This window comes from Lacerta agilis, chromosome 4, assembly GCF_009819535.1.
Source record: "Lacerta agilis isolate rLacAgi1 chromosome 4, rLacAgi1.pri, whole genome shotgun sequence".
Taxonomy (NCBI): Eukaryota; Metazoa; Chordata; class Lepidosauria; order Squamata; family Lacertidae; genus Lacerta; species Lacerta agilis.
The window spans coordinates 1,997,642-2,012,270 of record NC_046315.1 but is presented as its reverse complement, the minus strand read 5'-3'; the positions used below and the strand labels follow the sequence as shown (position 1 = coordinate 2,012,270).

Here is a 14,629-nt window from a genome sequence, read left to right as displayed (position 1 = left end):
AAATAAAATAAAAACTGATACATACCTCAACAACACAGAAACACAGGAATCTATTAATTAATTTCTTATTTTGAATCTAATTTAGGGGGACTTCCCCCGTTCTCTCCTCTGCGTTCAATTTCTAATCTACTTTAGTAACTTTGTAACTAATTTAACAATCATTCACCATACTTAATCTTCAAATAAAAATCTTATACAACTTATATCATTCAACTTATTATTATCACCACATAAAATCATATTTCAAATCTTAACTTTTTATAACCTTTTTTCTCTTAACTTAGTAAAACTATTGCTATTATTACTTTTAATTCCTACCTTAATAATATTATAATCAAAACATTATCATAAAAAACCTAAATATTTCTTCCCTTCTCCAAATCGCTTATTTCCCTCTGACGTAGGAGTACCTTGGTTAGCCATCCTGATAACTAATAAGTTCCCTTACCCCACCCCCTCCTCACCATCCTCCCCCTTCCCATCTTAATCTCCCACCAGTCTTCCCCCAGCATATTCCCAGTCCTTGTTCTTTCAAAATGTCACATTTTCCTTGTTGTAGAGTGTCACCTTTTCCTTGGTACCTCAAGACCAAAACATGGTCCCCAAGTATCTTTGCTGAACTCTTCCAAACACTTTGTACATAATCTCCAAATAATTCTAGTCCATTCTTCAAATCCAATTTTATATCCCAGAGTTGATATTCCTGCATTTCTGGGCTCTCACCCCAGAAAGCCGTTATAAAATTAATGTCCTCAGCCTCAGACCTCTCACGTCCATGAGACGTTTCTTCTTGTTGTTGAACCTGTGTCTTCTCTACTTCAAATGACATCTCTGGAAAATAATTCACTCTAATTGTATCTCTGAATGTATCTTCAATTTCTCTAGTTGTTACTTTAAGTTCCTCAGCAAAGTTCTTAAAGGCACTTCGAACCCCTGAAAACGTTTCAATGACACTCTGTTGCAAAAGTTCCAATTGCAGTAAGATTCTTTCCTGGCCTGATGCCATTGCTGGGTCTGGAAGAGCCAGTGGGAACCAAACAAAAATAGGCAGGAGCGGGCAGGAAGCAACACAGTCTCAGTACATTTCCATCCTCAGTGATCAAATTTCAGCTGCCATTTTCCCCCTTCCGTCAGAGGGTAAACTTTCTTTCAGTATAATTCTCTCTTAATCGGAATGAAATAATTTAAATATCTCAGTCTCGTCCCAGAAAGGGATTTCTTAAGCAGTCAGAATCAGAATCAACATAAAACTTCAAAGCAATCCAATATAACAACAGCCAAATCCGGTGTTACTTTGATCTTGCCGCAAAGGAGAGAAATGGACTTCCTCCTTTTAAGTCTCTCTCCGTAAGCCAATTAGTCCAATTTAAATTCAAATTGCAGTCCTTACTTACAGTTCCTTCTTTTTTCAGCCAAATTTCAGAAGAACGGAGCGCTCACCACAGGCAGCCGGCTGCCGCTTGGTTCCCCCGGTTGGGGACAGCTTCCTTAGCCCCGCGCCGGAACCCGTTCACTCGAGCCTCCCTTTTACAAGGGAAACTCGAGAACAGGACGGCGCAAAGGGGCCTGCAGGAAAGCCCCAACCACGGGACGCTCCTCCCGTGGGTTACCGGAGCCCGCAGCGCGGTTGCGGCGCTCCAACCCCCGGGGGAACCAGAGCCGTATCAGAGCCGAGACGGCTCCCAACCACCCGCAATGGCGCTCACGCCGGAAGTCACGACCAATTTTAATATAAAAGAAAATATTATGAAAATCCAACACAGATGGTACCTCACACCCATAAGATTATCAAAAAATCTATAAAGGATCTGCAAGAACGTGTTGGAGATGTGGGGGGAATGACGGAGACCTATTCCATATGTGGTGGATATGCCAGAAGATAAAGGTGTTTTGGGGCTTGATTTATGATGAGCTCAAAAAACTGTTAGGAGTTACGTTCCCCAAAAAGCAGCACTGCTCCTATTAAGTATTGTTGACAAGGAAGTCCCAAGCAAACTAAGAGAGGTCTTTCTGTACGCCACAGCGGCAGCAGAAATTTTAATAGCAAAAAGGGAATAGAGTGGCAGAACAAACTGCAAGTTTGCCGAAATGGCTCAGTTAACTAACAGTCTGAGAGGTGGATCAAAACAAAAGTTTCAAGAAAATTGGGCTAGATGTATAATATATGTTCAGAAATATAGTAGGGGTCGGATAGTTATGCCAGCTTTTCAGTAACCATGGAAGTAGAAAGAACAATATGAATTGAAAATTGGTGTAAGGTTCTCAGTTGTTGCTCATGAGGAACCAAGCAGATTCCGTTGCTTCTTTACTAAGTTCCTTATTGTGCAAGTATATACAGTGCAGAGCATAAAAGTTCACATCTGTCTAATCCTTCGGCAGAGTCTGGGAACAACTCTTCCGGTTCTTTGCCAAGCATAAAAGCCACGGAATGCGGAACCCCCTCCTACCATCCCTGCGCCTAGCCCCTCTGCGCAAGTGGGGAGACGGAAAAGATGCGTCTCCCCCTGTGCCTGCACGGTGTAATGGCTCTCCCACCCTGCCAGAGCCCTGGTCCACACTCCCCTGAACAGGCTCCCCCTCCCCACTAGAGGGACTGGTGCTTTCCCCGCTGGACGAAGAGGAATTGCTGAGGATATGCTGCGGTGGCCCCCGATACCCAGAAAGCCCTGACACTCCCCTGCGCTGAGGCAAGGGCAGTTCCCTGACAGTTGGCTACCGGTTGATATTACAGTGTGATAAAGATATATTAGAAGACACTCGAATGTGTTGAACTAGACTCATAGGTACGGGTGAACTATACGGTTGGGCTTGATAGGAAGTCGGATGGGTTTGGGAAACTTGCTGGTATTGTTTTTCTCTTCTTAACTTTTGGTTCTTTCTTTTTGTCTTTTCTTTTCTTTTCTTTTCTCTCTCCTTCCCCCTTTCTTTCTGTCATTTTTTCTTTGCTTAATGCTACAATATTTTTGTTTATTTTATTTGTATTATTATTGCTGTATTTGTATTTTCTTTCAACAGATGTATTGAATTTGGAACCAGTTAGGGGTATCAACAAAATCAAGCAGATACAGTAATTGCAATTGTTTCTTTTTATTTTTTGTTTGTTTGTTCAGAACCTTTATTGTATATTTATGGTAAATATATCTGATAACTGAACAACAGTAAATTTTTACACACACACACAGATATATATATATATGATTTTATGATATTACTCCAAATGAAGGTTGCAGGTTCGATCCTCAAATGGGACAGCTGCATATTCCTGCATAGCAAGGGGTTGGACTAGATGGTCCTCATTGTCCCTTCCAACTCTACAATTCTATGATTCTATGATTCTATGAAGTGGTGTTATAAGCCATGAAACCTCTGAAATACACTTTTCCCCAAAAGGCTTCTACAATTTTGACCACTACTGTATATCAAACAAAGCAACATTCAACAACTCATCAGAATCTAATAATAAATATGTTGGTTAATGACAAACAACACAGGTAATGAACACACACCCAACTCCCTTCTGTTCTTCTCCATTTGTTCCTGAGGCTCTAAACCCTTTTTGTCTCCACTGCAGATTGTGATGAATTGGAAATCGACAACAAAGGTGACAATGACAAAATCCCCAGAGAGGAGAAGCCACGTAAAAATTTGGAGTGTGGAGAAAGCTGCAGTCAGAGCTTCCATTCCACTTCCCATCAACAAAATCTCATTGGAGAGAAACTCTATCAGTGCATGGAATGTGGAAAGAGCTTCAGTCATAGCTCCTCTCTCACTTCCCATCAGAGAATTCATACAGGGGAGAAACCATATCAGTGCTTCGAATGTGGAAAGAGCTTTAGTCGCAGTGATGGTCTCACTTCCCATCAAAGAATTCATACAGGGGAGAAACCCTATCAGTGCTTGGAATGTGGAAAGAGCTTCAGTCGGAGCTCCAATCTCACTAAGCATAAGAGAATCCATACAAAGTTCGGAAAAACCATTATACAGCTTTAGGATCCATTAAAATCTGCAACCTTTGACATCTAATGCCCTTTTAAAATGTCGTGTTTTGTGTTTTTATGTTGTAACCATCCTGAGACCTGTGGGTGTAGGGAATAGATGCCAACTCCTGTTTTTTTAGTTGAAATAAACTTTATTCATAATTCAAATCTTACAAAATAAAAGATAAAAACAAATACATTATTTTTCCCATTCCAATTGTCCCCCCTCCTCTCCCCTCCCCCTCCCCAATATCTGATTTGTTACACAATATTTAACTATTTTTTTTAGTTGTGTTGTTGCTTCCATTATCATTATCCTAAATCCTTTATTTTCCTTAATATTTTCCCCTGTTTGACTTATACCAAATCTGCCAGAATATCAATATCTGAACAATATACCCTTAAATAATCTTTCACTCCTTCCCATTCCTTTATTATTTCTTGATTGGAGCAACCTCTAATATTAGTTGTTATTTTTGCCATTTCAACCAATTTGCACATCTTACTTCTCCATTCCGATATTGTTGGGATTTTCTCTCCTTTCCAATTTTTTGCAATTAATAACCTCAATTTCTACCATGCATTCCTGCCACACAAGGCAGTGGTGGCTGAGCCCTTGCACAGGCTTTTGGACAAAAAATCACCTTGGGTCTGGGGCCCACGGCAGGCAAAAGCTATCCGAGGGGTCAAAGAATTGCTTATCTCTAATTCAGTGTTGACGCACTTTGATGAAGTGTGTGTTGGCTTGCGATGCTTGCCCGTACGGGGTGGGCATGGTTCTGGGCCACTAACAGACGGGACAGAAGTCCCAGTGGCATACTTCTCTCAAACCCTCACGCCAGCGCAACGCAATTATTCCCCGGTTGACAAGGAGGGTCTGGCAGTGGTTAAAGGAGTAAAAAAAAAAATCATTATTTCCTTTATGGCCGGCCCTTCACTATCGTGACTGACCATAAGCCTCTCTTGGGACTCCTCACCCCCGATTGCCAAACACCTGACACCTTGGGTTTTGATTGCCAGACACCTGACACCTCAGGTTTTGAGTCAGTCCATTTTCCTGGCTGGCTACCAATATTCCCTACAGCACCGACCCGGAAAAGCCATGGGGCACGTAGATGCTCTCAGCCACTTACCGCTGCCTGAGAACGGCCCAGATCCTGCTGTGGCTCACCCCCTACATGTGAAAGACATGGCTGCTGCAACAGCGAAGGACAGGTTGTTGGCCCGTGTTGCAGAGTGGGTGGGGAGGGGTTGGCCTGAAAAGCCTGGACCGGAATTCTCAAGCTTCACAGCTCGCAAAGACGAGTTGTCGACACACAGGGGATGTATATTGTGGGGTTGCCGAGTCATCGCCCCCCCCCTTAGGAGTAAAGTCCTAGAAGGCCTGCACGTGTCCCATCCGGAAATAGTCTGGATGAAGGCACTGGCCCGAAGCTACGTCTGGTGGCCGGGCATAGACGCTGAGATTGAAGGGTGGGTTAAACATTGTGAACCCTGCCAAGTGTCGTGGCTGGATCCCCCCAAGGCACCAGTACAGTCCTGGGAATCCACACACTCCCCATGGTCCAGGGTGCACATTGATTTTGCAGGGCCTTTCCAGGGCCAACTGTTCCTCATCGTGGTGGCTTCCCATTCCAAGTGGCTCAAGGTGACACCGACCTCAACCACGTTCAGTTGGGCGACTGTAAACTCACTCAGGAAGTTATTTGCTACACACGGCTTGTCTGACACACTGGTGAGTGATAATGGAACTGCTCTCACTTCGGCGGAATTCCAAGAGTTTGTGTCTAAGAACGGAATCCGCCACGTCAGGTCAGCTCCCTTTCATTCAGCCACTAACGGCGAAGCAGAATGCATGGTTCGCACAACTAAAGATGTGCTCAGGCGTATAATAAAGGGAGACTGGATCCTCCGTTTAGCAGAGTTTTTGCTGGCCCAACACATCACCCCAAGCGCAGCAACTGGCTGCAGCCCAGCTGAGTTGCTTATAGGAAGGAGGCTCAATACTCTCCTGGATCGCATACATCTCAACAGGGCCTTAGAGCAGCGACCATTCACCGTGGAGCGGAAGACACCTAAGGGGTTTGCCCCAGGGGATCCTGTATATGTCTGGAACTATGGGCTAGGACAAGGTTGGGTACCAGGTACCATAGGCCACTGTACAGGCCTGGTTTCCTATGAGGTGGGGCTGGAGGGTGGACTGCTTCGGAAAAGACACCTTGACCAGATCAGACCCCGGTCATATCCCAACCCAGTACGTCCAGCGGAACCACAGGGTAGTGCAACAGAAACAGCTGGCGACTCGGCAACTGGGACGAGAGGGGACACGGAGGGTGCGCCGCCAACTGAGACACCTCAACAGAGCGATCTTGGGCTGGTGTCCACAGCAACCCCGCAACTGGCAACACCTGCAGAGCCGCCTCCGCTGACCGCACCAATTAGCAAACAGGGACTTGGGAATATTCCCCAGTCGCAGGTGCAGACCTAGGAACCGCGACGGTCCCAACCAGAACGTAAATGGCCAACACACCTTAAAGATTTTTATTTTTCATAATGTTTGGAATTTGGGGGGAGGGGTGTTATGTATGTAGACCTATAGGAGCTGTTCAACCACCTTACAGGGTCCGCCTCCTGGCGCAACCTAGCCAATTACAGAAGAGCTAGGAGGGCGAACACTCCTATCAGAAACAAGCTAACTAAGGACTCGTCTCCAGAGAACAGTTTTGGCATGCGACAGTCAGTCTGGCTCGGGCAGGCTCACACGCAGCATGGTTGTTCTTGAGTTCTAATTCCGTTGTTACCGGTAATAATAAAAGGACATTTGGAACCAGCGCTGCGTCTGCCTCTTATCCTATCTGAGTATATAACATGATCAATTTAAGAAATAATAATATCATTATTTATTTATTTATTTATTATTTCCCCAAACCACTCTGGGCGACTTCCAACAATATATTAAAATACTATAGTCCACCAATTATTAAAAGCTTCCCTAAACATAATAACAACAACCATTCATTTTCAGTCCATTGAATTACCAATTAAGCATTTCTGGAAAGGGAAATGGCATACTTTTGTATATTAGCATAAAAAGCATGCATCAGAAAGTATTACTCATTTATGCTGAGAATAGGATTTATTTCTTTTGAATTTCGCTTGGTTCCTCCTTGGTACCCAGTGCGATTGTTTCTTTCTTTCTTTTAAATTACGTTTATTGATTTTCCAATACAAATCTCAACAAATCTCATTGAAATTATTTCAATTACCTTTTTGTGTTTCATTTAATGCTTCTCTTTGTTCTTTGGTGATTTTCGGGAGACAATTCCGTTTCAAATAGTCATTTATCTCTTGTGTTGTCTCTTTCCCTTCTCTATACAGCTCAGTATAGAATTGGACAAAGCATTTTTCAATTTCGTTCAGATTGACTATTATTTTCCCCTCAGTGTTTCACCCTATTTATAAACCTTTCCGTCTCTCTTTTCTTTAATTGCCAAGCCAATACTTTCCCCGGTTTATTAGCCTGTTCAAAAGTTCTTTGTTTCATGCATCTTAATTTCCTCTCTTTTTCTTCGTTTATTATCATTTTATATTGGGATTGCAGAATGTTTACGTCTCTCTTAATTTCTGAATTGGTAGGTTCCGCATAAAGATCCAGTTCCCTTTTCTTTAGGATATTCTAACAACTCTTGCTTTCTTTTTTCCTTTTGCTTTTTTGGATTGAATTTTGTTGGATAAAGAATCCTCTAAGGACCGCTTTGCTTGTGTCCCAGACGATTTTTGGATCTTTATTTAAATTTAACTCAAAAAATTCCTTTAGAGTCTTTTTAGCTTTGTCTATTATTCTTTTGTCCTTCATTAATGTTTCGTTTAACCTCCATCTTATCCCCTTCCTTCCCCCCCCCCCATTTTAATGTTAAATGTACCACTATTATGGTCTGAAATAGTCTTAGGTTGAATTTCGGCTTTCCCAATTTTTACTGTCAGGTCTTTCGTTAGCCAAATAGCATCAATTCTTCCTGAGTTATTAGGGTATGAAAAGTAAGTATAATCTCTTTTTAATGGGTTCAGGATTCTCCACGCATTGTAAAGTCCACATCTTCTTCCGATTTTCCTTTCTTAACTGCTCAGGGCTGAATCTGTTAGCAACATTCTTTTCACTCCTTCGTCTGAGGCATGCCCAAAACTTTTAGCCAAATTTATATTTCCAGGTCTAGGAATTAGTTATTTTGAACTTCTCTTGGTCCCTCCTTGGTAGCCAGTGCGATTGTTTCAACAGTGCTCGAACTCAGGACCTGCTGCCTTGGGGGACATCTAAGAGCAGTTTGGCAGGGGAAAGGTCTCCCTTGGGAGGGGGTGGACTCTCCTTCCTTGGAGGTTTCTAAGCAGAGATGCTTTAGCTGAGATTCCTGCATTGCTGGGGGTTGGACTAGATGACCCTCGGATCCCCTCCTATCTCTCCACTCCTGAATTCCTTGCCTCCTGCAAAGCCCTTTTCCCTGCAAGCTGTTCCTCTGGTTTCTGGCCAAGGGAAGGAGAGGCTCAGAGTCCAGCCAAGAGCCTCACCCCCAAAATGATATCTGGGCATTGGCGTAGCCTCCCCTAATCCATAAAATATAACAAAAAGCCAAGGTTCTTCCAAGCAAGAGAGAGTTGAGATGGGCGGACTCGGCTTTGCAAGGGTTAAAGGGAACAGAGCTTGCCTTCCTAGAGAGGACAGGAAGCAAGGGGGGCCAGGTCCTCCAGAGCCCAGGCCCCTCCCTCCCTCCCTCCCCCCTCCTCTCCTGCAAGGGCTGCCTGGCTGTCCCCTCCTGGGATCTGGTGAGTCTCCTCTCTCTCTCTCTCTCTCTCCCCCCCCCCCAGAGGGTGCAGTGGGGAGGCGGTGGGGGTCCCAGGGCAGCAGGAGGGGGGGCAGCCTGGGGGGCCTGGTCTGCTCATGCAGGGGGAGGAGAGGGTCCTGCCAGGGAGGGGCCAGGTCTGCAACGCTCTCCTTCCGGGAGATCAGAGGATCCCAAACTCATTTGGCCCCCCTTTCAGAGTAAAATGACTCCCAGGAGATCCCCATTCTTTGAACAAAGGATTCCCTAGGACATTAACTCTGTGTGACTTCTCTCAGCGTCATTGCACAACAGAGGAAACATGGGCAGATGGTTTTCCAAAGGTGGACGAGGAGGTGGACTAGCCCCCCCCCCAAAAAAATACCCACGTGGAGGAAAGAAGGAAAGGGAGGAGAGAAAGGGCAGGAATAAAGAGAGGGATCCCAGCCCATAGTCTGGCTGCTGCATTGCAAACCAGTTTCCCAGTGTCTCCAAGGGCAGCTCCACACGGAGGCCACTGCAGCAATCCCCTCGCACCCAGAGCAGGGCATCCCAGGACCACATCCTCTCTGGCCCAAAGGGATTGTTGCTGGAAAACCAGCCGGAAATGGGTGCTGCTACTCACTGAGCCTCCAGGGACATCAGCATCAATGGCTGTGTGTGTGTGTCTCTGTGTTAAGCTATCTAACAGAATTATAATGCTAAAATACCTTCCTAAATTTGAAGGGAGATGTCTTTGACCCTACCCACTTGGCCCTCAGGGGGTTGGCCAGAAACTTACCTGGCCCTCAGAGCAAAGAAAAGGGGACCCCACCCAAGGAGTCTGTCTTGAGAGAGGCAGAGAGTCCAAGTGCAAGAAAAGGAGACAGAAGCAGGGGAGTGGGGGGTGGGGGTGGGGGTGGGGAGCAACTCCTGAGGAACCCCGGGTGAGGACCCCCACTAGAGCCAAGCATCCATTTTTCAAAGGATAGAAATTATTCCCTTGTCAGTCAGTTCTGACTTCATGCATTGACTGGAAGGCAGCAGAAACCAGGTTGATTAATCTCACAGAAATGCCTTCATTTCCCTCCACATTTTGCATAGCTAGAAGGCTAGAGACTTATTTCTTCTCCTCTTCCTCCTCCTCTTTCTTTTCTAAAAGATAGCTCATGGTCTGGGATGTGGTGCAGTCCAGCCCTGGTTCCCTCCAAGACTCATCCATGCTTGCTCAGGGAACCATTTCCCCCACCAATCTTCCTGAGAGCACAGATGGATGAGCGAGACTCAGCTGGCCCTGGAACAGGAGGAGGCCATGCCATCCAAACTGGGAGCAGTGGGGGATTCTGGGAAAATTCAGTGCAGAAGATCCTGGGTGAGGAGGACACCCTCCGCTCAGAGGTGCAGAGCCAGCAATTGAGGCAGTTCTGCTGCCAGGAGGCCAAAGGACCCCGAGAGATTTGCAGCCGACTCAACCACCTTGACCGTCAGTGGCTGAAGCCAGAAAGGCACACGAAAGCTGAGATGCTGGACCTGGTGATCTTGGAGCAGTTCCTGGCTGTCCTTCCCCCGGAGATGGAGAGCTGGGTGAGGGAATGCGGAGCGGAGACCAGTTCCCAGGCGGTGGCCCTGGCCGAAGGTTTCCTCCTGAGTCAGGCAGAGGAGAGAAAGCAGGTGAGAGAGACTTTCCTTTGGATACGCCCAAGAGGCTCCAAACATGACAGAGAACATCCCATAATGGTCTGCTGATGGCCCACCCGTTATCTGGGAGAGTATCCATGGAATGAGATCTCACACCCTTCAAGTCTTTGTCATTCTCTTTCTAATATTTCTCACCGTTCTCTGTTTTGTATCCTTGTTTCCTTTTCAGGGAAAGGATCATTTTGCACAAATGGACCTGGATTCCTGTGAGGCAGAGAGGCCTCCGTTGGACACCAGAGAGAGGCCACTGGGTAAGGAGGAAGGTGGATTTTCTCTGTTTGGTCTCATTCTGTTGGTTTTCCAACTCATCTGAGGGTCCTTTTCATCTTGTTTTGGGGGGAGACAGTTAGGAACAAGGGTCCAGAGGAGGGGAGATGTATTTCTGCACAACTAACATATGAAATGGGCACAAACTTAGAGATGCCGTGTTTCACCTGTGAGAGAAGCAGGCACTGCCCTGCTTACACTTTTTCTCTTGCAGGTGACAGAATGATGCTGACGAGACCTCCTGATCCGTCTTTTCATGGGGGCAGAAGGGAAACAGCGGCTGTGGAACCAGATCAGGTCAGGGGAAGCTGCCTTGTGGGGACAGAGGCCGAGGGATGTAGCAATGTCATGGACTGGTTGGGCACAGAGGAATGGTGGGAGGAAGCAGCTGGGGAACCAGGAAGGGAAGATGGCTCAGAGCCCAAGAAGTGGAGGTAGAAGAAGGATGGGCGGTCACAGGGGGAAGAGGGAGAATCCTGGGAAGAGGAGGTGTCAGAAGCTGAAGGGGTAACAGGGCTTAGTGAGCTGGGAGACTCTGTGGCAGAATGGAGTCCAGAATCAGAGGCAGAAGAGGAAGGAGGAGAGTGGGAGGAGGGAGGTCGAGGGGCAGAGGTGAGTCAGGAGAAGGAGAAGCCACCGGGGGCTCCCTGTCCTTCTGCCAGAAGCCACCCTCCCTGCTTGTCTCTCAGAGCCAGGAGACCCCCTGCATTGCAGGAATTTCTGCTCGATCATCCAAGACAGATGGCCATCCAAAATAGGCTTATTTTATTTCTAGATTGGTCAGTGAATGCTAAAATTTGTTTCTAAGGAGTTGACATATAAAAAAAATAGTGGCCTGCTCCCCATTCCTCCCCCTCTGCATGTCCCAATGAACCCCTTGTATTTGACTCTAGGGCAATGGGAGGGAACTCCCCAGAACAGCTCACGAGGAGAGGAGAATGTGGATCCTTCCATCTGGGAAACTGGAATGCTTGCGTAGGGAGAATTACTTGGAAAACAAACGGTGGAGTACCACCTATTTGTACAGGGACAAATACCCATTGTTAAAATGAAGAATTGATGATGATGATGATGATGATGATGAAGATAAAAATAATAATAATAAATTTAATTTATACCCCACTCTCTCCAGCCAAGACCGGGCTCAGGGCAGTTAACACCAGGTATAAAAAGAAATTGATAAAAATACAACTTGAAAAGGAGATTAACATACAACATCAAAATGCAGCCTCATTTCAGTAGAAACTCAAATCTTAAAACCGTTTGGGGAAGAAAATGTCAAATCTAAACCAAGGCCAACTATCCAGACTGGTCCTACGTGGGCCAGAAAAAAGTCAGGAAAGTCCCCAAATAGGAGTTCCATCACAAAAGGAAAAAGGAAAGAGGGGGAGGGGATCATGTTGATTCCAAGCCAAAGGCCAAGCAGAACAACTCTGTCTTACAGGCCCTGCGGAAAGATATCAGATCCCGCAGGGCCCTGGTCTCATGAGACAGAGCGTTCCACCAGGTTGGAGCCAGTGTTGAAAAGGCCCTGGCTCTGGTTGAGGCTAATCTGACTTCCTTAGGGTGTCTAGACTTTCTCTAGAGTGACGCAATTTATGGACCTTATGGTCCTCTGCGGGGCATACCAGGAGAGGCGGTCCCGTAGGTACAGTGGTCCTAGGCTGCATAGGGCTTTAAAGGTCTAAACCAGCACCTTAAACTTGACCCTGTACTCCACTGGGAGCCGGTGCAGCTGGAAAAGCACTGGGTGAATAGGCTCCCATGGCAGGGACTCTGTGAGGAGCCTCGCTGCAGCATTCTGCACCCCCGGGAGTTTCTGGGACAGCTTCAAGGGCAGCCCCGCACAGAGCAAATTACAGTAGAAAATAAGCATCCACAAATAAAATGTGCAGCAAAGCAATCCTATTGAAAAAACAGCGCAATTTACAGGAAGGAAACAACAGAGGATTGTGTAGCAGATGATATTGATGCTGTCTCAGAGGAGGACATTTCCCTTTTTCATTTAGGGTCCTGTGTGCTTTGAAGATGTAGCTGTTCGTTTCACAGACGAGGAGTGGGCATTGCTGGATCCTGAACAGAGAGCTCTGCATAAGGACGTCATGGAGGAGAATTGTGGGATCGTGGCCTCTCTTGGTAAGGCTCCTTTTGGGATCGTCATATCTGCCTGGGAATTCAAAAAATACCTCTATGGGACCAACCTCATATATTTTCACTGTGCTCAATAGCGCCCCCTATAACACCTGGGAACCTAACACCCCCACAATAAACAGTAAATTACAAGGGGTTTTTTCTTTGAACAATATTCCTCACATTATTCCTTTTTCTACCACGATTGGGCTGCTCTGAACTGCCCTGGCCATCTTAAATGTCAGCTTCAGAATTGTTAGGAAAGATAAGTAGCTTCAGGTTTTCTGTTTTTGTTTTTGCTCCTGTCAGTCTTGGGTTGACCAAAGAGACGACTGACATTGGAGATGGAGGGGATGCCATGACTGGGCCAAACAAAATCCATCCCAGAGAAGAGCCAGGCTTATTGAATCTCAGGTGGTAGTAGCATTGATGATGATAACACGGAGCAATGGATTCAAACTACAAGAAAGAAGATTCCACCTAAACATTAGGAAGAACTTCCTGACAGTGAGAGCTGTTGGACAGTGGGATTTGCTGCCAAGGAGTGTGGTGGAGTCTCCTTCTTTGGAGGTCTTTAAGCAGAGACTTGACAGCCATCTGTCAGGAATGCTTTGATGGTGTTTCCTGCTTGGCAGGGGGTTGGACTGGATGGCCCTTGTGGTCTCTTCCAACTCTATGATTCTATGATTCTATAATAATAATATTATAAGTAATACAGTGGTACCTCGGTATACAAACTGTCAGGGAACTGTCCCCGGCACAGTGCAAGGTGGTGGAAGGGCTCTCGGGATGCTACAGAGAGCCCCAGCCCCACCTGACCAGCAGCACCTCCTCTGGCAGCAGCGGACGCAGCGAGGCTTCCAGTGGGGAGGGGCATGGGACTCAGGGGATGGAGGGTCGAGGCTCTGAGGATGCTGGAAAGACCCAGCACTAGCCCAAGGGGCGAGGGAGGAGGCACGCAATTTCCGTCCTCCAAAGGCGTCGAGGGGTGAAACGAAAGGATGGAAGGCGCAGTATTCGTATACCAAAACTCTTTGGTTGGGGTCAGAACCGGAAGGGGCCATTCCTGGATTCTGCCGGCGTTTGATCCAGACATGAACTTTTTAGCTCTGCACTGTACATAGTATGCACAATAAAACTACAAAAGGAAAGGTCGGAGTTTTCCTGGTTAGTCATGAGCAACTAACCGAGGACCTTACACAAACATATTAACAATAATAATAATACTTAAATTGAGGTACCACTTTAGTAATAATAATACTTTTTATTTATACCCTGCCCATCTGGCTGGGTTACCCCAGCTACTCTGGGCGGCTTCCAAAACATATATAAACATGAAACATAAATAATAATAATAATAATCTGATCCCATATAGAAAGAACATTAACTTTAAAATGAACAACTTATACTAGTCATTTTTTCTTTGCTTAATGATACGATATTTTTGTTTATTTTATTTGTATTATTATTGCTGTATTTGTATTTTCTTTCTACAAATGTATTGAATTTGGAACCTGTTAGGGGTATCAACAAAATCAATATATATGCGTATATATATAATTTTATGATATTACAATTTTGATATATATCAAACAAAGCAACATTCAACAACTCATCAGAATCTAATAATAAATTATTATTTTTTATTAGAATTTTTTTTCTACAGTAAACAACGAATACAACAAAAAACCATAACAACAATAGCAATAAACAAGAAAACACATCAAACAAATTTAAACAACAATAAAAATAATAAATGAAGA

General features: G+C 45.4%; 1 protein-coding gene and 1 pseudogene across 1 annotated transcript in view; one reads left to right on the top strand and one right to left on the bottom strand.

Annotated features, from left to right (window-relative positions):
* LOC117044872 overlaps window positions 1–14,629 on the bottom strand; it is a 934,741-nt pseudogene that overhangs the window by 519,160 nt on the left and 400,952 nt on the right.
* The window catches only part of LOC117045003, a gene marked incomplete at its 5' end in the record, with an annotated part of 374,050 nt that overhangs the window by 100,410 nt on the left and 259,011 nt on the right, over window positions 1–14,629 (top strand). The window contains 1 exon segment of the mRNA XM_033145796.1: window positions 3,628–3,959. Within this exon segment, the coding sequence (XP_033001687.1) occupies window positions 3,628–3,959 (332 nt within the window).